This window comes from Aspergillus campestris, assembly GCF_002847485.1.
Source record: "Aspergillus campestris IBT 28561 chromosome Unknown P168scaffold_10, whole genome shotgun sequence".
NCBI lineage: Eukaryota > Fungi > Ascomycota > Eurotiomycetes > Eurotiales > Aspergillaceae > Aspergillus > Aspergillus campestris.
Genome location: NW_020194345.1, coordinates 59,979 through 83,330, shown reverse-complemented (window position 1 = coordinate 83,330; position 23,352 = coordinate 59,979). Strand labels below are relative to the sequence as shown.

The 23,352-nt window shown below is 49.9% G+C and overlaps 10 protein-coding genes across 10 annotated transcripts; 5 read left to right on the top strand and 5 right to left on the bottom strand.

Annotated features, from left to right (window-relative positions):
* The first annotated feature begins 2,252 nt into the window (after positions 1–2,252).
* Positions 2,253–4,188, top strand: P168DRAFT_36320 (uncharacterized protein). Its single transcript, XM_024841900.1, has 2 exons — positions 2,253–2,641; positions 2,724–4,188. Exons 1-2 carry the CDS (start codon positions 2,626–2,628, stop codon positions 3,926–3,928), a joined length of 1,221 nt encoding a protein of 406 aa, XP_024690454.1. The 5' UTR covers positions 2,253–2,625; the 3' UTR covers positions 3,929–4,188.
* A 6,496-nt stretch (positions 4,189–10,684) lies between these two features.
* P168DRAFT_292013 (uncharacterized protein) lies at positions 10,685–11,538 on the bottom strand. Its single transcript, XM_024837512.1, has one exon. It carries the CDS (start codon positions 11,452–11,454, stop codon positions 10,849–10,851), a length of 606 nt encoding a protein of 201 aa, XP_024690453.1. The 5' UTR covers positions 11,455–11,538; the 3' UTR covers positions 10,685–10,848.
* Positions 11,539–11,808: 270 nt separating this feature from the next.
* On the top strand, positions 11,809–12,968 carry P168DRAFT_312153 (mitochondrial 54S ribosomal protein uL3m). The gene is made up of 2 exons (XM_024839553.1): positions 11,809–12,646; positions 12,707–12,968. Exons 1-2 carry the CDS (start codon positions 11,851–11,853, stop codon positions 12,823–12,825), a joined length of 915 nt encoding a protein of 304 aa, XP_024690452.1. The 5' UTR covers positions 11,809–11,850; the 3' UTR covers positions 12,826–12,968.
* P168DRAFT_256719 (cytochrome c oxidase assembly factor 1 family protein) lies at positions 12,901–13,939 on the bottom strand. The gene is made up of 2 exons (XM_024834529.1): positions 13,338–13,939; positions 12,901–13,276 (listed from the first exon to the last, which is right to left on the bottom strand). Exons 1-2 carry the CDS (start codon positions 13,800–13,802, stop codon positions 13,184–13,186), a joined length of 558 nt encoding a protein of 185 aa, XP_024690451.1. The 5' UTR covers positions 13,803–13,939; the 3' UTR covers positions 12,901–13,183.
* Positions 13,940–13,944: 5 nt separating this feature from the next.
* P168DRAFT_36234 (uncharacterized protein) lies at positions 13,945–15,012 on the top strand. The gene is made up of 4 exons (XM_024841899.1): positions 13,945–14,173; positions 14,233–14,294; positions 14,372–14,702; positions 14,777–15,012. Exons 1-4 carry the CDS (start codon positions 14,086–14,088, stop codon positions 14,869–14,871), a joined length of 576 nt encoding a protein of 191 aa, XP_024690450.1. The 5' UTR covers positions 13,945–14,085; the 3' UTR covers positions 14,872–15,012.
* A 113-nt stretch (positions 15,013–15,125) lies between these two features.
* On the bottom strand, positions 15,126–17,809 carry P168DRAFT_306112 (putative JmjC domain protein). Its single transcript, XM_024838995.1, has 3 exons — positions 17,765–17,809; positions 17,271–17,713; positions 15,126–17,189 (listed from the first exon to the last, which is right to left on the bottom strand). The coding sequence occupies exons 2-3, from the start codon at positions 17,536–17,538 to the stop codon at positions 15,154–15,156; spliced, it is 2,304 nt and encodes a 767-aa protein (XP_024690449.1). The 5' UTR covers positions 17,539–17,713; positions 17,765–17,809; the 3' UTR covers positions 15,126–15,153.
* A 336-nt stretch (positions 17,810–18,145) lies between these two features.
* Positions 18,146–20,045, top strand: P168DRAFT_292008 (putative para-hydroxybenzoate-polyprenyltransferase Coq2). The gene has a single exon (XM_024837511.1). It carries the CDS (start codon positions 18,444–18,446, stop codon positions 19,725–19,727), a length of 1,284 nt encoding a protein of 427 aa, XP_024690448.1. The 5' UTR covers positions 18,146–18,443; the 3' UTR covers positions 19,728–20,045.
* On the bottom strand, positions 19,752–20,477 carry P168DRAFT_240548 (putative flavoprotein; the record flags this gene model as incomplete). Its single annotated transcript, XM_024833722.1, has 1 exon — positions 19,752–20,477. One exon carries the CDS (start codon positions 20,475–20,477, stop codon positions 19,752–19,754), a length of 726 nt encoding a protein of 241 aa, XP_024690447.1.
* Positions 20,478–20,688: 211 nt separating this feature from the next.
* Positions 20,689–21,564, top strand: P168DRAFT_256710 (monothiol glutaredoxin GRX5). The gene is made up of 3 exons (XM_024834528.1): positions 20,689–20,824; positions 20,912–21,191; positions 21,272–21,564. The coding sequence occupies exons 1-3, from the start codon at positions 20,798–20,800 to the stop codon at positions 21,421–21,423; spliced, it is 459 nt and encodes a 152-aa protein (XP_024690446.1). The 5' UTR covers positions 20,689–20,797; the 3' UTR covers positions 21,424–21,564.
* On the bottom strand, positions 21,560–23,315 carry P168DRAFT_256706 (ethanolamine-phosphate cytidylyltransferase). Its single transcript, XM_024834527.1, has 4 exons — positions 23,078–23,315; positions 22,899–23,016; positions 22,057–22,831; positions 21,560–21,968 (listed from the first exon to the last, which is right to left on the bottom strand). The coding sequence occupies exons 1-4, from the start codon at positions 23,199–23,201 to the stop codon at positions 21,654–21,656; spliced, it is 1,332 nt and encodes a 443-aa protein (XP_024690445.1). The 5' UTR covers positions 23,202–23,315; the 3' UTR covers positions 21,560–21,653.
* Between the last annotated feature and the right edge of the window lie 37 nt (positions 23,316–23,352).

The following is a 23,352-nucleotide window of genomic DNA, read 5'->3' as shown; positions in this document are numbered from 1 at the left end:
TCCATGTAATGATTATCTTCTCTAATTTTCGACCTGGGTGGGGAGTATTCCTCCCCCCCTTACGATCTGCCATTTGTTATCCTCACTTTGATACACCAGTACAGTACCCCTTTTTTGACCGAGGGGACTTGGGTCGATTTAGCCAGTTGCTTGACGTCGGTGGCGTACATATTATCATATCATACATACAAGGGACCGGTTTTAGTTCTTTCTTGAATTGATTCTGATATAGACAGCCTTCCATGGTTTTGTAGAGGGTCTGAATGACCAATTGCTAGCTTCCACGCGAGCCGGGGTACGGGGGTAGCTTTCTGTGGTAGCGGAAACTCACGCGACAACTTGGAGATTTAGTTACAGCGAGAGGGGAAATGTAATTTGGACCGATACTAAGATACAGCAAGGGATTGCTTGGTTGGATTGGATGGTAAGAGACGAACGTCATTCTATCCGTACTCCGTAAAAGATCCGATGGAATCGCCGGTGCAAATATAGGCCGTCGGGCTCGATTGGTGGACAGGAACCCCGGCCAGCCGTTAACAAGATCCGTCGATCGGTCAATGTCATAGACACCTAATATGATATAACTTATTTGAGCTGGTGTGGAAGATGGAAAAAATCAATCGGGTGAGCCAATCGCCTCCTATTTCCGGATTGTATGGGAAGCGAAAGCCTGGCAGAGATGGCCCGATCTGTGAACATTACCCTGGCTACCTTGAGAGGGGCGCTCGAGCGGTCGGGGATCTAGACCTCTTTGTTTGGACGGGCTGTGGCTTGTGGGAGGATCTTGTTATTCGTTTCATTCTATGATTGCTCTTCTTTCGCCTCTCTTATCTGTCTGATTTTTTATTCCCTCTTTCCTCGCTTTCATTTTCTTCTTCTCATCATCCTCTCGTCTGGTTTTCTTTTCTCTCTCGTAAACATAACCAAACAGTTAGAGTGCCATTCCATGGGACGGGAACCCATGGGAATAAAACCCTAGGAACGGGGCGCTTGTAAATCGGATGTTTCAATATGAATGATGATTGTCATGGCGCCGCTGCCATCATTATTTCTTGATTTGATTTTTTCTTACTTCCCTGCCATATGGATACACAAAAATGAGGTAGGTAGTGGCTAGTGACGGAGGAGTTACCGTAGTGAGGTAATCGTGATGTCGATTCTTCCCTACCGTACGGAATACATAATTAAGGTATTGTGAGGTATTGCTGATGACTGATACAACCAAGACTCGGTTGGACTTGGTTCCGATCCCCGTCTCCTGGGTTGGCGGAGGAAAAGTCCACATCTGAGCTGCAAGCAGAGATATACAATCAATCAATAAAGAAGTAAATAAACAAATCGATAAGATTGAAAAAAAAAAAAAAAGAAATGAAATAAATGAAACCGGCTCCACTGTCCCTCAAGGATGGATGCATCAGTCGCAGATACTATAATTATCAATCCACATTCTTCCAGGCCAGAAAGTCGAGACATGTATGCTAAGAATAAGCACCAGATGGGTCTTTAGAGGGCCTTTACCCGCAACCGTCAAGGAGAGAGACGAGAGAGAGTCAAGAGACGGGTGGGAAAAGATACCTCTTTTACTAGTGGTCTCCACCGGGCTTGCAGTGTGTATTATTACATCAGGTACGGAGGACTGATTGTGTTTGAATGTATTCTGTGAATGTATCAGGACTTGGATTTTACCGTGACACATGGGTAGACAATAATGCAAGTAGGGCAAACAAACTCCTTTGAACCAGCATATCAATCTCCTTATAGTTATTCTGGAGTCGCCCCTTTCTCCATGAACTGCTGCAAACCTGGAGAGGGAATATCGATCCAAGGTACTCCGTACCTGACTGTAATACATGATACATTTGATACCTCTGCTGCTCATAATAAAAATAATAAAATAATAGTAAAATAATAATAAAATAATAAAGAGAATACGACCTCCGTTCGCGGTACTCCGTCCCTACCTAAACTACCTAGTCAGTTGGATTCTTGATGCTCTCCACTTCTTCTTCCGCCCTTCCAATCTCTCTTTCTCTTTCTTTTCCTCCGTTTTGGACGCGGCTGCACTCACTCTCTTATTTGTCTTCCCCCTTCCTCTGTCGAACGTCAGTTCTTCAGTTCTTTTGTTTCAATTCTTCTTCCCTAATGTGATTCTAACCCTATACCTAATCTATTTTCAATTTATCTCTTCTTTTAATCTTGTTGACCTCTTCCTTCTTCTCATGGGCTCCTCATCTTTCTTGGTAAGGCCCCCGATTGTGATCCGACCCTACTCAACCCGCCCACCCCTGACCCTGAGCCAGGCAGACAAACATCTTGTGTTGCGTTCTTCGCGCCTCTTCCCCTCCACATAGTGCAACAATTGCTTGACCAGTATTTCATGGAGTGATTGATTGGACCTTTACTTTTATTTTATTTGATTTTATTTCTATCCCATTCCGTCTCTCCTTTACCTGAACCTTCCCTTTCTCTTATACTATACAACTTTCTCTCCCAATCTCTTGGTCACGCGAAGCCCAATTCCAGACGACATTGCTCCCCGGAGTAATTCTTCCACTCGATTTCGCGCAGTCGCGGTCGGTCAATTCGCCAGATTTTGCTGAGCCTTAGAACAAGTCTGCGCTGAAAATGGCCGAGTCTTCCGGTACAGTAGATCACCGTCCCCACCGATTCCGATGCGACCGTTGAGGGTCTGTAATGGTTTGAACGACATGCTAAGTCTACAGCAGGGGCAGCGGCAGCGCCGACAGCGGCCACAACAGCAACCGATCCGGCGACCACGAGTGAGACGAAGTCTGAGCCATCACCGACCACCGATGCTCCTCCGGAGACGACCTCGACTCCGGAGACCACTTCGTCGTCATCCTCTTCCGATACCTCCACTACCTCATCAGAGACTTCTACCTCGTCAGAGCCATCCACGTCGAGTGAGCCTCCAACGACCAGCTCCGAATCGACTTCCACCAGTGCCACCGAACCCCACACGACCCCTATCACCACGACCATCGAGACCCAGACGCCGACGGACGGCACCTCTGCGCCGCAAACCCTTACAATCACATCGACCGATTCCCCACTCCCGACGACCACCGGTAACTCCGCGGATGGCGTCACTGCGACAACAAGCGGGTCGACCGCAACGGCGTCCGCTGCCGATGCAGGCGCTAGTGGTGGATCGAAGCTCTCCACGGGTGGCACGATCGCGGTCGCAGTCGTGGTGCCAGTCTGCTCCGTAGCGATGATCATTCTGGCCGCCTTGTATTTCTATAGGAAATGGAAAGCCAAGAAGGCGGCCGAAGAGGAGCGAAGGAAAGAGGTGGAGGAGTACGGGTTCAACCCGAACAACGATCCGTCTCTGCCTCCGATCATGGGCGGTGGTGCTTTCGAAACCAAGGATGATAACACGTCCGGTTACCGAGGGTGGGGAAACACGTCGGCCGGTCGCAAAGCGTCCACCAACTTGTCGAGTGGTCCTGGTGTCGGGCTAGCAATGTCCGAAGCCGGAAGCGCCCCCGGATATCACCACACCGCGACCCCGAGCGATGGCACAATTCAATTCTCGGATGGGCCCGCAGGGGGGAGTGAAAATGAGCCGGTTGGCGTCTTGGGGGCTGCCCCGGTGGCGAGCACCAACAATCGAACCACCGATATCCACCGCGGTCCCTCCAATGCCTCGTCCGCGTATTCGGCAGGCAACCGCTCCGAGGCCTCGGACGAGAGTCACATGTCTGCCACCCACCCTACCGGCCAGTACTATGAAGACCATCCTTATTACAACGACATGCAATCGCAGTACGGCGCATATGGCGAGGGTTCATATCCCGGCAGCCAGCCGGTGATTCGGGACGTTCAAGCCCGTCGCAACACACGCATCGAGAACCCGGCTGTATTCCCTCGACAAGGGAATGCTGGAATAGCACAGAATTTTTAAGGACTTGTCGTTCCTGGTGATTTTTGTTTCCGCGAGTGTATATATACATACACCGAATTTGAGAAGGGCATCCGGGCCTCCTAGTTGCTTATGACGATTTATAAACTATCGCGTTTGGTTTAAACTGGTAAGACCAATAAGAGACCAGCAAGACAGGAGAAGCTCGCGCTGTTCACCATTTTCACTATCCGGTCGGACTTCCCCAACGCCCCGTCAGGCCGGACAAACTCTTCTAGAGGATTTGTTGTTCCTTCCCACAGGATCTTATGATTTCGTCCTCATCTTGTCCTTACTTTTCTCGCCCTGGACTTTCTCTCGCTTCTCTCCAGCGTTTCTTTCCCATGTCTAATTGGGCGTCACCTTCGTTTCCGCCGCTTCGCTACCCTTTTTCTTCTTGACTTCTTTCGCTCTTTAGTACTCTATTTTTCGATCCTCTTCAGTTTGCACTCTTGTTGTCGATATATCCCGCATTTGAAGTACTGCTCTCGTTTTTCATTTTTCTTATTATTTTGCAACTTTATGGCCTTCGACTGTACATTCATGATTCTGGAAGGTTCGATCGCGGAAGGCATTACATGGACATACCCCATCTTTCCATTTCCCTTCTTGTCTGGACTTTCAAGTGTTTTTTTTTTATTTATTCTGGGGCCTGGGTATGTCTATAAGGTACACGGATTGCGTCTTGTCTCTGCAGTTGGATGCAAGGTGTCTCATTATATCTTTTTAGGACAGGATGATTGAATACAAAAATTTCCCTGGTGTTCCCAAGTCTATCCAAATAACAGAACGATCATCGGTTTGAAAGGCCCTTCGAGGTTTTTATCAAAAAGGGCGTCCTGTGCGGCGCAACCTCCTACCTACTACCTGAAGAGGCCAGTGCGACCTAGATCTGGAAGATCTTCGGACTGCTCCGACTGGGCTGCAACAGTCTCCAGTCGAAGTCATTGTCGAGTCCAGAGCCAAGCGGTCGAATTCGACACTACTCCAGTAAATTGCCAACTAACTTTGGCTTTGCCTGATGGGCCAACAATTCTCCCGGTCCAGGTTCTAGCCAGTATACCGGCGGCCTCCGCGGGTCATTGTACCACCAGGTCCATTAAGATGAATGCAGTAGTAGCCAGACCACGCTACCATGGAGGGGTAATATCACCGCTTCCTATGTGATAGACGGAGGTAAGGTTAAGTAGTATGAACGTGGGCGGATCGGGGACAATAATTGGTCCGGAGACGCCCCCCCAGCTACCCAGAGCTCTCCCGGCTCCACTTCGCCCTTGTTCAACCACGACCTTTTGGCTTCAACTTCATCTCTTGTCGGCGATTTTCCCCGCCTATAGTATATTGTCCGTCGGTGGTCTATTGTTACTTGCTCTTTGGATGTTATTCGAGTACTTATGTACTACATGTCAAATCAACGACCTACTTGATAACCATTCCTTGAGAGAGCCTTTACATCCTCCCTTCTTGTCCCACCGGGGTTAAGCGTCCGCCCCGCACTGGCTTCTGTCTTCCAGTTCGTCCGTCAGTTCAAGCGGTGGAAGAACTGCCAGTCTCGATATCTATCAGTGTTAATTACCTGGCTGCAAAGTATCCATTATCCTGGAGCCAATATACCTAATTCGTCCTCTCCTATGGTTCGGTGTGGTCCCTACGTGCAACGCGGATCTCGGTGACAATCCATGGCCCTCTAGGCCTCTCGACCCTTGTTTGGTTCGGACTTTGTGATCCAACAGTCGGACACACGGGATTGACGACCTGATCTCCCGCCTTGGATTTTCGCTCTGGCCCCAGTGGGTATACCCACCCTTGTCTACAAACCGCAGGACCTCCTCCTCTGTTTCTAAGTTGTCACCGACTGGATTGTTTCTCAGTTATCCTTCCCGCCCCACTTCGGACCAAATCCTCGGTTTAATCATCCCATCCCATCCGCATCCCATCATCCCTCTTCTACACAGCACTACACCGCACCCCTGCTCTTTACCTACCTGGTTCAAAGAGGGGCACTCCCTGTCCGTCTTCGTTTCTTTCGTCCTGGTTGCTGAACCTTTTTCTCTCCCGCCAATTGTCTTACTCTGTCCGTTCCTTTGCGAGCTCTTTCGACTGTCCAGTGCCGCTCCGCTTTTGCCTTGACGGGGTGCGACTGCTTCAAGGGCCTGGAAGATCCTTGGATTCCCCGCAAGGCATATCAAGATGTATGTGTTTCTCTCTCTTAATTTTCGGTGCTACCTGCGGTTCAAAATGAACAAGGAAAGGAAAGGGGGGGCAAGAAATAAAGAGAAAATAAATCAAAGAAAGAAACAAGCTCCATAGCAGAGAGACCGACAGTCCAGTGCTGACCGTTCAATACAGGAAGTTCGGTAAACAGATCCAGCGCAGACAGCTCGACCTTCCCGAATATGCCGCCAGTTTCGTCAACTATAAAGCTTTGAAAAAGGTTCCTCGTCTCGTGCGCTTTTGGCTATTACAAGGCTCACATATCACGACAGCTCATCAAACAACTGAGTGCGACGCCCACGATTCCCGCCCAGAGCGGTACAGCTGCTGCCCCGCATGTACCCGAATCGCAAGCCGCGCTTCGCGCAAACAAGGAGGTGTTTTTCTTCCGACTGGTATGGGATAACTCGAGCTCTAAGGAATGGTCCGATTCTCATGGAGACGTCGTTGGTAGGAACGAGAAATCGAAAAAGTCAATGCGTTCTACTTGCAGAAAGAAGCCGAGGTTAGCCCTGATTGCGCTGTGCACGCTACATGTCCAGATGGCTCACCTTGGCGCAGTTCTCGCTGCGATTAAAAACATTGCTCGACAAGAAGCGCGTTATCCAGTCGCGGACGGCGGCGAAATCAAAGGCCCCGGCAAGCCTCGTTACCCTATTCGAGGGATTCCAACAGTTCGATGGAGACTTGAATAAGTTGCAGGTAGACCGTCACAGCTCTTAGTCGCGCATTGGAGAAGCTCACGGGGAGGCTGACTTCTTGTCGTCGAACAGCAATTCGTTGAAATCAATGAGACTGCCATGTCCAAGATCCTCAAGAAGGTTCGCCAATACCTACCCCTTCAAGTATCCCAATCTCGGATAGCTAACAATCCAATTAGTGGGATAAAACTTCAAAGGTCCGAACGATCCCTCTATCGGGGGGAGCCTCCCTCTCTCCGCCCTAAATGTGTGCGGCGCTCACATTCTACCTATATAGTCTCGCATGAAAGAGTTGTACCTCCACCGCGCCGTTGAAGTGCAACCGTGTTTTAATCGAGATGTCCTACGTGACCTCTCTGACCGGGCGACAACAGCTCGTCTAGAGCTGGAAGCTGGAGCGGAGGGCGAAAGCATACAGTTCGATGTGACCCGGCCAGTGGACCGAACTATGGCTACCTCTTTCGGGCCCGACGAAGAAGACCTCGATCTTCAGATCCTGCAGTCGGCTACCGCGGGAAATCTCCAGACGCTTCGTGAATGGACAGCCAAGTTGCAATCTACCGCGGATGCTCGAGATCGTGCGACGCGCACTTTCCTTGCTGCGATTAACGAATTTTCGGACGAGGTGCTTGCAGTGCTTGTGGAGAGCGGATTGGTCGACCTGTTCGCCGAAGACGATATCAATGAGCGCAATTGCCTACACGAGGCCGCTATATCGGGTCGCAATTTCGTATTCCAGGCAGGGCTCAAGGCAGGTGTTGACATCTCCAGTTCCGATGTCTATGGCAGGATTCCTCTACATTATGCTTGCATGCACGGCCGGGTGGAGATGGTTCGGGATCTCCTGGTTGCAGGCCCTCAGACTGTGGACGTGATGGACCACGACAACTTTACCCCACTGATACATAGCATCGTCAAGAACCAACTCGCCTGTGCCGAGCAACTTCTCTGCAGTAATGCCCGGATCGACCCAACCTCTGAATCAGATCATATCCCACTCAACCTGGCATGCCAACATGGCTCACTCCCAATCGTGCGGATGCTCCTCGAGCGCCATGCCAAGTTGCTCCCGGATGCCGAGGGCCTCTATCCTCAACATATGGTTGCGCGTGCGTCACAGTCGCCAGAGCTGCTGATGATGTTGAAGCAACACGGGGCGAACATGAATCAACGGGACAAGCTGTACCAATGGACGCCGCTCTTCCATGCCGCCAGCGAGGGGTGCGTCGATTGTCTACGGACCCTGTTGGAGCTCGGCGTCGACGCCGATGCCGTGGATGAGAAAGGCCTTGCTGCGATGTATTACGCTGCTTGGGAAGGCCATCTGGAATGCATGCTACTGCTTTGGTCCAATCGAGCTCATTCGCAAGCCCCGCGGAAGCCGTTTGATACGTTAAATGGGTTGAGCCTCCAGGAGAGCCTGTCCTCGGACCCGTACTCCAATGATGCAGCATCACTTGACGATATGGAGACGGCCGACGGGATCCCTGATTTGTCTTTGCCGCCTCCCATCATACCGTTACGGCGCTATGGTCACAACTTCCTGGACAAGAGGGTGTTTGTTCAGATTATCTTCGACTCTGGCAGCGCGGGTTCGATATCCTTCGATCAAGCTGGCCGTCATCCCGCTGCCCGATTGACGATATCTTCAAAACTTTCCGACTTGATTCCGCGGACCATCATGCTTCCGATCCAAGAAGACTCGCGGGTGATTTCTTTCCAGGTGGACAACTTGGAAACATTTGCCGTGGATTTCGAAATATTTCCCACGTTCGGCTCCAAGGTGATTGCCAAGTCTGTTGCATTGCCGACAGTGTTTAAGGCCGAGAATTCAAGCACAGGGTCATGTACGCTCCCTTTGTTTGACCCCCGGCTCCGATCAATTGGCCAGCTCCAATTCCGGTTACAGGTCATCAAGCCGTATCACGGTGAGCCTTTGGAGATCACGCATTTCGCAACCTATTGGAAGGCGACCAGCGCCATTGACTCTGAGCATAACGGTCTTGTCACCGGATCCAGTCTCTCGGGAGATCACGTCCAGCTCTTTGTGCAGCTCACCAGGGACATGGTCCCTGTTCTATGCCCGCGGTTTACGATTGATCACCATGGCGTTGAGATACCCATCTGCCACCTGACATACAGTCAGTTCCGGGCTATGGGCGTCGAGAGGGGAGCAGACATGGCACAGCTGCTGGACTTCCTACAGAACCATGGACTTGATGACCTGTCGCAAACGCATCGCCGACTGGCTGCTTCCTTCGTCTCCTTGCGCGATGTGTTCCAGCATCTGCCGATCGAACTCAACGTCAACCTTACTATCCTCTATCCATCTTCCGCGGAGGAGCGCGCCCTGAACATGACCTCTCTAGCCGATGTCAACACTTTCGCCGACGCTATTCTTACTGACGTTTTCGATCACGCCCGTGTCGCACGTGACCAAAACCCTGACTTCATGCGCTCTATTGTTTTCACGTCTTATAACCCTAATATTTGCATTGCTCTGAACTGGAAGCAGCCCAATTGTGAGTTTGGCCCCATCCCTCCTTGATCCAATTATATCCCATGCGCCGGGTCACATGTCCTGATACCTTGATTTCTCGATCTAACCGTGTAGACCCTATCCTTCTATGCAACGATCTCGGTCAGATTCGAGACCTGGCCCGTGACGTCGGCACAGTACCAGATGTTGATAGCAGCGGCCGCGCCTCAATGTCTATCAAGGAATCGGCACGCATAGCCCAGGGAAACAACTTCATGGGATTGATATGCCGTTCGAGCCTTTTGGTAAATCTTATCCCCTTTACTAGCCCGGTCCAACCCAGGGCCTCAATGTATGCGACTAACGCGAAATGCACTTTACGCAGAATGTTGTACCAGCCCTTGTCGAGACGATCAAAGAGCTCGGCCTCGTACTTGTGGCTGATACGTCGGACGAAGCCAATCAGTCGGAGTCAGAAATGAACACATCCTCGGGTGCGATGGGCATGGCTGAGTGGGCGTACCAGATGCCTGAAGGTGTGAATGGAATCATGAAAGCCAATGGTATTCTGCGGTTCAATGATACGATTGATATGTAAGCCGTGCGCTTTACATGGTCCTGGACCTTCTTTCAGGCTGCGATGCCATCGCCATCTATTGCCTATATCAATCTATCATCCATGTGTCCATTCATCTGTCTATATATACATATTCGAAATGATGACTATCAAGCCAGCTACTGTCTTATTTGCAGACATCAAGTGTCCTGTTATTGAGCTCATACAACCGATATGAAAGATTGAGACAGTGTATCCACTCCAGAACATACACCATAAGTTCTCAGTGCCTATGAAACATCTAATAGACGGATTTGGATTCTGGGCTTGGTTTCTTCGCCGTTCAGCCTTTTCTCCTGCATGCTTTTTTCTGTTCCTTATAAGATCAAAGCAAACATCGAGAAAGATTCCCAATGACAACTTCCCTCAAAAGTAATCATATTCTTTTCCTTTTACATTTTTTTTCACTTCTCCATAGCATCAGACGTAAAAGGCGAGTGGAGAGAAGAGTCCACAATCATGCGCCCCTATAAATTAGATCTACCAGCTATTATACATACAATAAAGAAGCACAGCAACCTCAACACCGCCATGCATGCCAATTGAAACCAACATAATACAAGAGATAAGTAAAAAGAAATGGATAAAACCAACAAGTGTAGTGTAGATGTTACAAATATGACGCGGAAGATTCACAGCGTCGGTTGGTGTTGTACACAACGCACCGGTTAATGTTGTACACAGAGGGGCTAGCGCTGACGCTGATGCTTACATGCCCTTTGGCTTGCCCTTGACGATGTCCCAGCCCCATTGCCGCAAGGTCTTCACGACCTTGGGGGTGATGGCTGCGGTGAGGGGCACTCGGATGAAGATGAGGCTTTTGTGGATGGCGTAAGCCAGCATGACTTGTGTCCAGAGACCTGACATGGAGGTTAGTACACTGCACTCTTTCAAGGACGAAACGCATATAGTTTTAAGGGAGAAGAGAGGAGGAAATGGATGATAACATACTCGCTTCCCCTTTCTTCTGTTCCTCCTGGCTAGGCTGCTCCTGAGCCTCCTCGCTAGCAGCTTCCTCCTCACTGCGAGGCCACACCCGCTGCATAGCATCCTTGGCCGACTCCACGAGCATGTGCTCGTAGCGACCGATCCGCTCCACGCCCAGCCAACGCACTGCCAGGAAGCAGATGGGGAAATCCATCGCCGAGAGAAGCAGGTACACCCCCAGCGCCGACCAGCCGTATTCCTTGGAGAGGGTCTTTAGGCGCTGCGAGAGCGACGGCGCCGGCCCTGACTGCGAGGAGTTCTTGGCCCGCGACGAGAAGAAGAACCGGCGCTGGAAGCTGCCATTGCCCTTGAGGTGTATCCGGCCCGGGAGGGTGCGGCTCTGGAGGTGGGGGGTGGTGCGTTTGGTGGCGGTGGTGCTGAACGGTTGTCGCAGGCGGCTTGCGTTTGAGAGTTGCTGGAGGATCGAGGGGGTTTTGACTGCTGTTGTTGTTGTTCTTGACATCGGTGATCGCGGGACGCCCTGCATTGCTTGGGAGAACCAGCGGGATAGAAGCGGGTGCCGGGGGTGCATGGTGAATGGATGCGAAGGAAATAACCAAGCTGGATTGGTGGGGTGTAATATATTGGGCGTAGTAAAATATAGTGGATATTTATCAGACGTTTAGGATATGTGCCGCTGTGATTCTGACAGCATGCCAGTAGTTATTCAAGAAGAGCTGAAGTGAGATTGATGCCAAAGAAAAAAAAAAAAGAGCGGGAAAAGCTCCGACGCTCGGCGTGCCGGCGCACCGGGTTTCCGTCATCAAATCGATCACCCGGCGGGCATAGGAATGCAAGACGGTACCCACACCGCCTGCCCTTTCCATCACCGCCAGCGCAACCTCCGCAGTCCTAAACAAAAATCTCAGCCAGGAGAGACCAGACCGGACGATCCAACATAGATTATCCCAACCACCACTCGCCTACCATGCCACCACGCATCCTGGGGAATCTCCCCCAGCTCCCCTGTTTACCAAAGGGATCCCTATTCACCATTATCCGCGCCAATGTTCCCACCCGGTCATTCGGTATCCGGTCATTGAACCCTCCCAAAGCCTCCCGCTTCAATGTCGGCGCCGATCTGCCTGTCCTCAAATCGACGCCCACCGCCGCTCTGGAACGGAAATCAAGGACGCTGCCCCTCCGCACCGGCACTATCGTCATCAAGAAGGGAATGACGGGTCTCTTTGACCCCGAAACCGGGAAGCGCGTTCCCTGCACGGTCCTCCAGCTCGATCGAGTCGAAGTCGTCTCTCACAAAACACGCCAAATACACGGCTACAACGCCGTCCAGCTTGGTTCCGGCTGGAAGCACCCGTCCAACATGACGAAGTCGCTTCTCGGCCATTTCTCCGCCAGCGGTGTCTCGCCGAAACGACACGTCTACGAATTCCGAGTCAAGGATGAGGCCGGCCTCTTGCCCGTCGGCCAGATGATCAACGCCGACTGGTTCCAGACGGGCCAGTATGTCGATGCGCGGTCGCACGCCAAGGGTAAGGGTTTTGCCGGTGTGATGAAGCGACATGGTTTCGGCGGTCAGGATCGCAGTCACGGTGTGAGTTTGAAGCACCGTTCGATGGGTTCCTCGGGCCCCGGTCAGGGTGGCGGTTCGCGTGTGTATCCTGGAAAGAAGATGGCGGGAAATATGGGAAATCAGCAAAATACCGTGCAGAACCTGAAGATTCTCAAGGTGGACTCGGAGAACGGGATCATTGTCGTCCAGGGTAAATTTGCCTTCCTTCCTTGACTGAGTTCTTTTGTGCTAATATGTGGACTTCTTTCAGGCGCTGTTAGCGGACCTAAAGGCTGCCAGGTACGGATACAGGATGCGATTAAGAAGCCGTGGCCTGAAGTAGCTCCCGCTGAGCTTCCTGCGGAGACTCCCGCCGAGCCGACTGCGTAAAGTAAACAATGGCTCAGGGTGGCTTGGGAGGCAGGTGTTTCTATGAAAATGTATATTAGTTCCAACAACTACTTTGTTGGTATTGTTGTCTCTTTCGAAGCGGCGTTCTTTATATGATACATAAATGATGTCCTATTTATTGGTCCCAACTGTGTCGACCCGCTCATTCACGGCGTAAAGCCCCAGGAGAGCACGTCCTGAAACCGTAAAGCACAAAGCGGAGAAGTTCCTGTAACAAAAGGTGGAAGAATCCTGGTACGCCTGGACTATGCAAAGAAAATAATGATAACTTGTGATATACAAATCTCCCTGGTTTCTCGCCCAAACTTATAGGCTTTCAAATAGTGTCCGTGATCCTTCAATCACTTTGACGGAATGGGTCAGTATCACTGGTAAGAAGTGGGATAACTGTTCCATCTTCTGTCTCCAGACTCCATTCCTCGGTACGAAACTAATGACTATCAGCGGGACATGCCAAATTGATATAGTATTGGTGAACGGGTACTACTAACGTAGCTCATGCGGTCTGGCCGGATACTTCTGAATCTCATCTTCCCCTGCGCCTTGGTGCCCTTCACCCAGAAGGAGATATCGATGCGTCCATGGAGCTGGTTCATCTCCCCACTAATCCACGGTATCTTCTGGGCGAAATAGATCTCGTCGCCCAGTATCTCCCGTGCGCGAGGCGACGTCCGAAGGGCGTAGAGGTTACTGCTGACCACGCTCGACGACGACTTCTGGTAGTTGAAGATACCGAGCAGACCGGCTCCCACGGCGACCGCAAATAGCGGCAAAGTCCGCAGCCAGCGTCGGTCTGGCTTCACGGAGGGAAGCTCGCGATCTGCCCGTCGTTCCATCAATGGGCCTGAATTCGACTGCGGCGCGGGTATGAGATTGCGACGCGGGGCGCTCGTCTGTTTGCGAAAAGTCGGGAGTCGAGAGAGCGCTATGCGCCTCTGTGCCGCTTGTAAAGCCATGACGGGAAGAATTGGCCTGGGTCTCGGGTTAATCGTGAGGCAGGCAAAGGGGACAAGATCGTGCGATGTGGTGGGATTTATCGGAAAGAGAGTTGTAAGCGGAACAAAGTTGCCAAACAGGTCAAACCTGCCCAAGTACTAAACCGTCTGTCTACTTTGCGCCCAGCGTGTTTTTCTAATCCACCGTTTCTCCGACGCTCTCGTATTAATTTGTTCTTCTATAATTGAGAGATCCCCTTATTGTCCCGCCCTCTAATCGTGGATAGACCCAAATATTTACATCATGGCTACTCCGAGACTCCGCAAGGCCTTCCGCTATCCCGACGACTCGGACGATGACGAACATGGCCGCGCAGAACTAGATGATGAGGGTTGGTTTTACACCTAAGCGGCGCATATTTTCCCAATACACTCAATGACCATTCTACAGAACAGGAGTCGGTGCTTGATCAGCTGCGTACGCAGATTGACCGACGAAATGCAGAATACAGTGTAACTTTCTCCAAATTGCTGCACATATGAAAGTGTTCTAGCCGTTACTAAGAAGCGATGGCATGATCTGCTTATAGAACATGTTTGCGATCGTCCCACTCCTATCTACCATAATATTCGCTCCACAGCTGCTGGCCGGCTCTTCGAGAGCATTGGAGCCGCTGCTTGCTTTGCTCGGCATCGCTTCGTTGATCACCACTGCTTATATCATGAAGTACATGCCATTGCGAAAGATTGATTCCAGATTTACACAAGCAGCTCTCAAGCCAGAAGCTCCAAGATCAATCCCGGATTCTCTTTTGCTCGCAAACATCATCGTCAGTGGGCTACTGACGGTATCATATATCTTTCTTCCGCGAGTGGAATCATCACTCAGCCACCGACAAGTTACATATGTCGTTCCAGGAGGTGCGTCTCTATCTTTGGATCACAAGGGGGAATACATGCATGCAAAACAAATTGAGAGGCTCATCTTTTTACAGTAATGTTAGTAATCGTCTTTGTTGTACGAAGGTTAATGGTATCTGTGAACATCGAAGAGCTTGAAAAACTGCGATACGATTACAAAGGAGCTTAACAGGACCGAGTGAAACAAAGCTTATTAACGAAACATTTCAACTCTCTTCGGACTGGGGCCGGGCCGGAAAGCTCTATTGACCTACATATGCATCATCCTACATCCAATGTCTAGTTTGACCGTTGAACTCTATTTCGCTGAAAGTAAGTAAATAAGATCTAGTTATTGACACACAATGTGACAACTGCAACCACTATATTTTCAACACATTCCAAGCCTGTATTCAAAATAGCATTTACGTAACGATCCAAGTCGGCTTTTATGACATGCTGGAATTGTTCTTTATTCTTTAACACTTGATTGATTTCTGGAATCGGGTAGACTTGGGGCTGAGCTGCCTAACATCTCAAGTGCAGGGTCCACCGGTAGGTCTCCAAATTCACCTGGATAGCTCTCAACCAAGAAGCCCTTTTGAGGGCTATAGCCTGGTGTTTGATCTTGCTCCGGCATGATTTCCTCCAATTGGATGGAGTGGTCCAATAAAGACTGGTTTCTTCTCGCATCAGCCTCTTCTTGGTGTTTCCTCAGTCGACCGATATCGTCATCTCCTGCTTTCTTCAGCCATTGAGAATTCGACTGGCGGAAGTCCACTAAGCTCTCCACACTACGCGGATCAGCTACCTTTGCAGTATCATGACCGGGAAGTGTTATTGTGGGTTCAAAAGGAGTTATCGAAGGATCTCGACGACATGCAGCGCAGCTGCAAACCTTTTCACACCTCGGGCATTTCCAGGTCTTCATTTCCATGACGTCCTGCGGTTTCATATTGAAGGCTCTGAAGAGGCTGCCGTAGCAATATTCCAACTGACATTCTGAACAACAAGCGAGCCGCCACTTCGGTTCACTGGATTTGCAAATGTGGCATCGGCCAGTTTGGTCGAACTTGCGGTTTCCATTGGTTTTCCTCCGCTTCCGGACAACACCGCTTGATTCCGAATCGCTGTGCTTTTCCTGGGCTTCTTGGACGGCTGGCTTTGATATGTCATTCCAGGGCCGACATCTCAATTGTTCGTAGCAGATCTCTGCCAATGTCTTCCTGTCCTTTTGCAATTCGGTCATTATGTCTAACAAGGAGTTATACTGAACTCGCTTATCGCCCGGAAAGTGGTTTACTATGCGTCTCCACCTTTCATGCTTCTCGGTGAGCTCATCCCATCTGAATTGCTCAGCCCACTTCAACTTGGATATGCAAGCACAACTTCTGCCCATAGCAAAACATTCCATGCAGATGTCGTAGGAGTCATCCGTCTCACCCACACACCACGGACAAGTGAGAAACCTGTTAAATATGTTGCCACGACAATAAGAGCAAGTGATACTGCCGTCGAAAGGGATATATTCAACATCCTCTTTTTTGGGGCAAACGTCCGCGCTCGGAAAGCACTCAGAGATGAGAATAGTTGTATACAAGATAAAAACATGTTCAAAATCTTTTTGTAATTGCTGGGTCCTTGTACCGTCCGTTTCGTGTCTGGCAAAGATACTCGAGTAATACTCAAGGGTGTAAAACACGATTGCCTTATTCTTGTACTGCTCATCCCGACAAACCATTCTGGCGTGCGGCAATGCTTCATTCAAAGCCAGATCTAGTGTTTCTGCAGTAGTACGGTTCCAAGCTACCTTCATTGTTCTTGTACCTCGGTTCCACACTTGGTGTGCAGCCAACGGCGGGATGATAATGAAATCCCCTGGCTTCTGTTCAACAACATAGGTTTTGAAGGGGGCTGATTTCCACGCTTCAATCTGAGCAAAATGATCTTCAATGTCAATGTCGTGACCCAACATCGACAGCCAATATTCCGACACAACATGACGATCTTTGGTCTCTGTCATAAACCAGATTGAAGATCCTGGCTTAGTCGCTTTCCCATACTCAATAGAACCATCTGACGCTTCAACCATTATGTTTTGACCAAGACTGGCGCACATTTCTTGATGGGCTGGGGTGTAAGTACCCTCATGGCCGATATAACACATCAAATTTTCCGCACGCATGTTGGGAGGAAGGCAACTCATAAGATCGCCAGCCTTGGGTATTAGGGTCTCCGGGGTATCAGATATTGAGGCAGTATTTGCCCCCGGACCTTGGAAATCTTCCCGGGACTTGTTGAGGTAGAAAAGGGTAGGAGGTATGATCTTCTTTAGATGAGTGTGCCATTGCTGTGGACAGTCAATATCCTTCAAGTAGATTCTTTGACGTTCAGGGTCTTTATAGTTGTATGTAGTCCACTGATTTGCGAGCATAGGCATATTCTTCAAATAGTGGCCGATTGTGAGAGGAAGGTCAGTCTTCGTTGTAAGGTTCCTGGCGACCTCCGCTTACAGAAAGAGGGTTAGCAGCCAGTGGGAGAAAGCAAGAGAAAAGGTAAAAGGTAAACATAAAATGCACAGTTACTTACTCTTCGTCGAATAGTGGGTTCGTAACCACTTTTCTGAAAATAAGGAACTGTCTAGCCTTTCATTAAACCCCTCGATAACTAAAGGCATTCCACGGAAGATAACGTGAAGAAAAACTAGCTTCTCGAAATTTTCAAGCCCGTTGTCATCTATTGATTCGCAATCGATTCTTGTCACATATTCGAAATTTGGCGTTGACTCCACGAGCGCTGGAACATCGATAGCAGGAGAGATCGGCTCGAAAGCCGCTCGTGTCCGTTGATTTGGCATTTCGGATTCACTTCCAGGTATAGATCGAATGCGGTTCAGTACGGAATATGAAGAGCGCCAGGTTAATTGGGTGCAGGCTGTCCAGTTCAGGTATCAGGTGTCATAGGTTTGGCGGACAATGATGCATCTCATTGAACTAGTACACTGAAATGGACATTTACTTGACACAATTTGTCAACAAAGGGTGTGAGCTGTGGCCTTGCTATTCGCGGTGGGCCAGCGGTACCTGAACTGAAGGTTTTCTCAAGAGCAACTCTCTAAAAGAGCTTTAGAGCCAAGGATAAGGTTTTCTTAACTATTCCTTGACGTGGGCATCCTCCTTGTCTTTGATATTATGGATGAGGGAAGGCAGACATGATGATAGCTTAATCCAAAAATCTGGATTGTAGCTAAGAGGAGAGGAACTTGTGATGTATTGTTGCCCGCATTAAAACGCGTTGATTTGTTCTTCCTCTCTGTCTCCTCATGTGTTGATCAACGCGCTACAGTACTTACTGCTTTAGATGTGGGGCCGTTTTCTTGCTATCACGTGAGATGTTGCAGGTTTCTTGCAGGCATGAGAGCGAAAAAGACAACAACACCGTCGATGCAGTACATGATATTAATTCTCCGGACAACCTCTTCAAACGATTTTGGTGCTCGCCATTGATTGTCTGACCTTTCTAACCTTTAGACAGAGAGGCAAGCCGACTGTTGTCACTCAATGTTTCCACCAGTTACCCGGAGGAAGATCTGGTTCCACTAATCGCGAAATAACTTATCGCGCAAAGTCCATCTCCGAATCCTACGCCAAATCTTTTCGCTCAATTGGGGACCATGCTTCGCTGTTGACCTAATCTGTTTGATTAATTAAACGATTGAACCTTCTCTATTGGATTCATCCCCGTTTGTGGTTGCTTTACAAGATGATATTGTGCGCTTCCTCTTCCCCATTGCGTCGCGCACTATTACAAAATGCTGCAAAATCAGGGAAGACCGTTCACCAGAATAGAGTCAGGCAGTCAATATTACAACCCAATTATCGATCTCAATATATGACACTCTGCCGTAATAACACTAAAACTCTATTCAAGCCTTGTTCAACCTATTCCAACAACACATCACTTACGAGAAACTTTTCGCAAAACCCGATTTCGTCGCTTCCAATAACAAACCCACCAACCAAGGAGGCGGAGCAAAAGTCGACGGCACAGTACTCCCCTCCAGAAACGGGATTGATTGCGCGTCTACCTCGGCAATGGGTCCCGTACGCTGAGCTTATACGCCTCGATAAGCCCACGGGCACATACTACCTCTTCTTTCCATGCGCATTCTCGACACTTCTTGCAGCACCAATCTCGTTGACAGCAACCCCCTTGCATGTTTTAGGGACTGCCGGTTTGTTTTTTACCGGGGCCCTGGTAATGCGAGGTGCCGGCTGTGCAATCAATGACCTTTGGGACAGAAATTTGGACCCCCATGTCGAGCGCACCAAATTTCGTCCGATTGCTAGAGGAGCAATTTCACCAGAAAAGGCTATCGTCTTTACCGGCTTTCAACTACTAGCTGGACTTGGAGTTCTCCTCAGCTTTCCAACCCAATGCCTGTGGTACGGCATCCCTAGCCTGCTGCTTGTGGCAACATATCCTCTTGCCAAGCGCGTCACCTATTATCCGCAGGCTGTCCTAGGCCTTACGTTCTCATGGGGTGCGATTATGGGGTTTCCGGCACTAGGGGTCGATCTTCTTTCGAATCGTGACGCGTTGGAAGCTGCGGCGGCACTCTATTCGAGCTGTATTGCCTGGACCGTTCTATATGATATGATATACGCACATATGGACATCAAGGATGACGTGGCTGCGGGAATCAAATCCATTGCTCTTCGTCACGAAAACAACACGAAGGCCGTTCTTTCTGCTCTAGCCGTTGCCCAAGTCACACTGCTCGGCGCAGCGGGTGCAGCGGTCGGAGCCGGCCCTGTTTTCTTCGTTGGCAGTTGCGGAAGTGCCATCCTTACTCTTGGCACCATGATCTGGAGGGTTCGTCTCAAGAGCGTTGAGAATTGCTGGTGGTGGTTCAAAAATGGCTGCTTGCTGACAGGTGGCGGTATCACCGCGGGACTTCTTCTTGAATACATAGCTCAGATCACTGGGTTCTATGTATCGAGCGAAGATCGGAATCCTCCGGCACAAGAAGCTTCTGAGTGTTGACTTCACAGATGACATGCCGAGCTCTTAATTGTCATGGTTGGGGTCAGCTACTGTTAAGCCTATACGTTGCTCCACGGCATTCACAATGTCTCTCCAATCCATCATGGCACCATTTCCTGTATCACCACAAGCAAGTGGCTTCTCTACTGGATTCAAGATAGACACCCAACCCTCATCAGTCGCATCGGTATATTCCCATTCATCCCGCAAGATGCTCAGTTGTTTCTTTGTGATTGGGTGATTCCACATAGCTGTATTCATAGCAGGCGCAACAATAATCAGCGGTTTATTTTTCTTGAAGCCTCCGTCCACAATTCCAGTCGTGTCCCATGCCCTAATGACAGAAAGGAGAAGATTATCCGCAAATCCCATTGACATTTTAGCCATACTGTTTGCAGATAGCGGAGCTATGAGCAGTAAATGAGCCCATTTCCTGAGCTCAATATGCAAGATCGGCTTGCCGCGAACCCAGGGATCCTTCCACTCGTCCTCGTCGTGGTAGACAGCGTCCACACCAGGTATTTGCTGCAAGTCCTCATAGTGAGGCTGTTCCAGGCTTTGTCCCTTCAGGAATTTCGCGGCGGACCCGGTTAAAATGATACGAATAGCCACATTGCGATGGCGACCAAGTGCTTCTGCAATATTGGGCAGCTTTATCGTGGCGACTGACCCGCTTGCAGCCAGGAGGATGTGGGTTTTGTTGTCATGTAGATGCTCTTGAGCCGAGAAAGGGGGGGATGAATTGTCCATTATGACAATGGGAGGAGATAATGGATCACATAGACAACTGTAAACTGCGCGGAGTCTACCATCATCACAATTGCCACGTGGGGTACATCGGTGTTCGTCACTCACCGCCTTCCAAGCGGTTATCGACTATGTCATAATTAACAATAGTGACGCCCAATTATAAATCACAATCATGTGACATGATTGGCCTAGGCAAGCTGAGTAACTGTAGGTCCCGGGTAGGATGATTTACCAAGAGCCTCCAATACTTGAGCGGCCAAACCTTGACAACGGGTATAGGTGAATGCTGTAATATAAGTAAATTCGCCGATTCTACCATCATGTTTGCACGAACAGCTTTTTCATGTGTAAGTCTATCATGTCATTCCCATGCGTCGCCAGTGTCTTTTGCAATATTCTTTTGACTTGATTTCCTGGGCTTACACGGTATACAGGCATTTCGGTCGATCTCGCGACCATCATGCGCGTTGCCACCGAAGGCTCCGGCCCTGAGGCTCCCCTCTGCCCTTTACGCCCGTCTGTTGTCTACGGAAACAAGATCTGCTATTGACAAAGCGGTTGCCTCCGCCCCCGTTGTCCTCTTCATGAAAGGCACCCCGGAAACCCCACAGTGCGGCTTTTCTCGGGCAAGCATACAGATTCTTGGGTTACAAGGGGTGGATCCCAAGAAGTTCGTTGCCTTCAATGTGCTGGAAGACTCGGAACTGCGTCAAGGTGAGTTGTGCTTAGAGCTTTTACTACAACCTGTCTTGCATCGTTTCGGGCAACGTTATTAACATGTCGTCTCCACCCAGGTATCAAAGAGTACTCGGACTGGCCTACTATCCCGCAGCTCTATTTGGACAAGGAGTTTGTCGGTGGTTGCGATATCTTGATGTCGATGCATCAAAATGGAGAGCTCGCGAAGCTCCTTGAGGAGAAGGAAGTACTGGTAGCATCGGACTGAAATCTCCACTGTGCACCACTTGACCACAAAAACGGGGATTGTCTTGACCATCCATTTGCCTTGTAACTAGTGTAACAATAACATCTATCAACGGAAATCGAAACTTATGCCATATCAAATACATGTGGTTACTTTTCCAGCTGGTGCCTAAGCTATGCTATGACCAATCACCAATTATATACAATAGTTACATTGTTACTCTCAATATCTCGTTTTGAATCAACTCCCGCCTACCCTGAAAGTTCTTTCGACCGCACAGATTCCTCCACGGCGCCCTTTTGCAGCTTCGCGCGTTGTCTCGCTTCGTACGCCTCCCTACTCTTGAGAATTCTCCCGACAATCTCTCCAGCATTGACGTTTTGAAATGGGTGGGTGCCTGTCTCTTTGAAAATCCCCATTTGTCTGGGCGCTGTATATGGATCGTAAGTGAGCGGGATGAAAGTAGTCGGGCCATGGTAGACTACATCAGGGACACCCAATGGCATAGTCTTCAGGTATGGTGCACTTGGGGAAAAGGGTGCCGAGAATATAACAGCATGGATATACTAGAACAAGACCAATTAGATATGTGTCGGTTACTAGACACACGTTCAAATAACCAGCTGGGGGAGGAGGGGGCGCTTTGCGACTTACACGACATTGAAGCACGCATAGCCCACGTTCGAATATGTTCATTATAGGATAGTTGAATCCTTTCCAGTGATTGATTACATTGTCGTCATGTATACCAGCGACAATGTAGGCTGGGGGGTAGTCCTCTCCATAAGCCTTGATTCTGTTTTCTCTCTGCGCAGCATCATACCAGCCGCGCTCGCGACCTTGCGACTCCTCGAGGGCAAAGACCCGTCTGAGGAATTCAATGTGGCCAGAAGAGAAGAGATCAAACCCCCCATCAACATAAACGACTCGCTGCCCTGGTCTGGGCGACCGTCCATCCACGAGTGTCTCGAATGATCCAGGCTCTTCGACTTTATCGTCGAGCTTGGCCGAGCTGGACCCGCTCCAGAGCCAGACTTTGGACCCCGGGTTCAGGCCAGTCTCATCTGTGGCATAATCACGGATCTGCTGAGCAAGGTATGCAGCGGACTGCTGACGTTCTTCCTCACAACCGGACCCTTCCGCGCCGGCAAGTGTATCCTTTACGCTTTTGACGAAATGACCTCTCGTGCATAGAAGCATGCGGCCAACCAGATCAGTAGTAGAGATGCCAGGGGTTCGTTTAACTACTTTGAAGCGCCCAGCGGCCTTGACGAACCGATAGCAGTCGTCTCCGTTACTATCCGACGTTATATCATCTCCGTGAACGACATATCTGCAACCGTAGTGGGAGACCCACGGCAGAAACGTCACGTATGGAGCATGGGGAATACACTGGGTTGCCCAACGGCAAGCTTCTACTGCAGCTACACTGTGCGTTGGTCGGTGTCAGCAGCGAAGGGCAAGGGGGAAAGGACAGTCAACAAATGTAAACTAACCGTTCTTCCAAAGTCATCACTGTAGGGCCTTTATTCTCGAGAATTGCTTCATCGGAATGTACCCCAACATAGAGTGCTTTCCCCAATCTACGAGCTTGCAGCATAGCTCCTGCATGCCCTGTAGATCTCGATTCTGATTAGGGCGTGTCATTATACCATAAAAACGAATGCGGCCTTACCGTGGTGGCTGAAGTCAAAGCATCCATCGACCCAAATTCTATCATCTGAGATAGGAATGTCCTCCTGCGGGTCCACAGGCCACTCCCCCGGAGAAGGGACTGATTCTTCGGGACAGTTGCTCATCCTAGGTAATTGTCTGGCGGCGTACTAGTATGTAGGTGGTGCTATCGGCAGTCGAGTCAAATCGGGGTTCTCACAGGAACTGTAAATCGACGGGCTACACGTGGCTTGGAAAAGGGAGGCGGAGGGGAGAAGGGGGGGAAGGAGGGGGAGG

Coding starts and splice junctions, on each gene's coding strand:
- P168DRAFT_292013 (XM_024837512.1), bottom strand. CDS start 11,454: ATGCACCCCCGGCACCCGCTTCTATCCCGCTGGTTCTCCCAAGCAATG.
- P168DRAFT_312153 (XM_024839553.1), top strand. CDS start 11,851: ATGCCACCACGCATCCTGGGGAATCTCCCCCAGCTCCCCTGTTTACCA. Junction 12,647..12,706: donor CGGGATCATTGTCGTCCAGG/GTAAATTTGCCT, acceptor GACTTCTTTCAG/GCGCTGTTAGCGGACCTAAA.
- P168DRAFT_256719 (XM_024834529.1), bottom strand. CDS start 13,802: ATGGCTTTACAAGCGGCACAGAGGCGCATAGCGCTCTCTCGACTCCCG. Junction 13,277..13,337: donor GGCCAGACCGCATGAGCTAC/GTTAGTAGTACC, acceptor GATAGTCATTAG/TTTCGTACCGAGGAATGGAG.
- P168DRAFT_36234 (XM_024841899.1), top strand. CDS start 14,086: ATGGCTACTCCGAGACTCCGCAAGGCCTTCCGCTATCCCGACGACTCG. Junction 14,295..14,371: donor GACGAAATGCAGAATACAGT/GTAACTTTCTCC, acceptor ATCTGCTTATAG/AACATGTTTGCGATCGTCCC. Junction 14,703..14,776: donor TACATATGTCGTTCCAGGAG/GTGCGTCTCTAT, acceptor ATCTTTTTACAG/TAATGTTAGTAATCGTCTTT.
- P168DRAFT_306112 (XM_024838995.1), bottom strand. CDS start 17,538: ATGCCAAATCAACGGACACGAGCGGCTTTCGAGCCGATCTCTCCTGCT. Junction 17,190..17,270: donor AACCCACTATTCGACGAAGA/GTAAGTAACTGT, acceptor TCTTTCTGTAAG/CGGAGGTCGCCAGGAACCTT.
- P168DRAFT_292008 (XM_024837511.1), top strand. CDS start 18,444: ATGATATTGTGCGCTTCCTCTTCCCCATTGCGTCGCGCACTATTACAA.
- P168DRAFT_256710 (XM_024834528.1), top strand. CDS start 20,798: ATGTTTGCACGAACAGCTTTTTCATGT. Junction 20,825..20,911: donor CACGAACAGCTTTTTCATGT/GTAAGTCTATCA, acceptor CACGGTATACAG/GCATTTCGGTCGATCTCGCG. Junction 21,192..21,271: donor AGACTCGGAACTGCGTCAAG/GTGAGTTGTGCT, acceptor GTCTCCACCCAG/GTATCAAAGAGTACTCGGAC.
- P168DRAFT_256706 (XM_024834527.1), bottom strand. CDS start 23,201: ATGAGCAACTGTCCCGAAGAATCAGTCCCTTCTCCGGGGGAGTGGCCT. Junction 22,832..22,898: donor GTGATGACTTTGGAAGAACG/GTTAGTTTACAT, acceptor ACCAACGCACAG/TGTAGCTGCAGTAGAAGCTT. Junction 21,969..22,056: donor TATGCGTGCTTCAATGTCGT/GTAAGTCGCAAA, acceptor GTCTTGTTCTAG/TATATCCATGCTGTTATATT.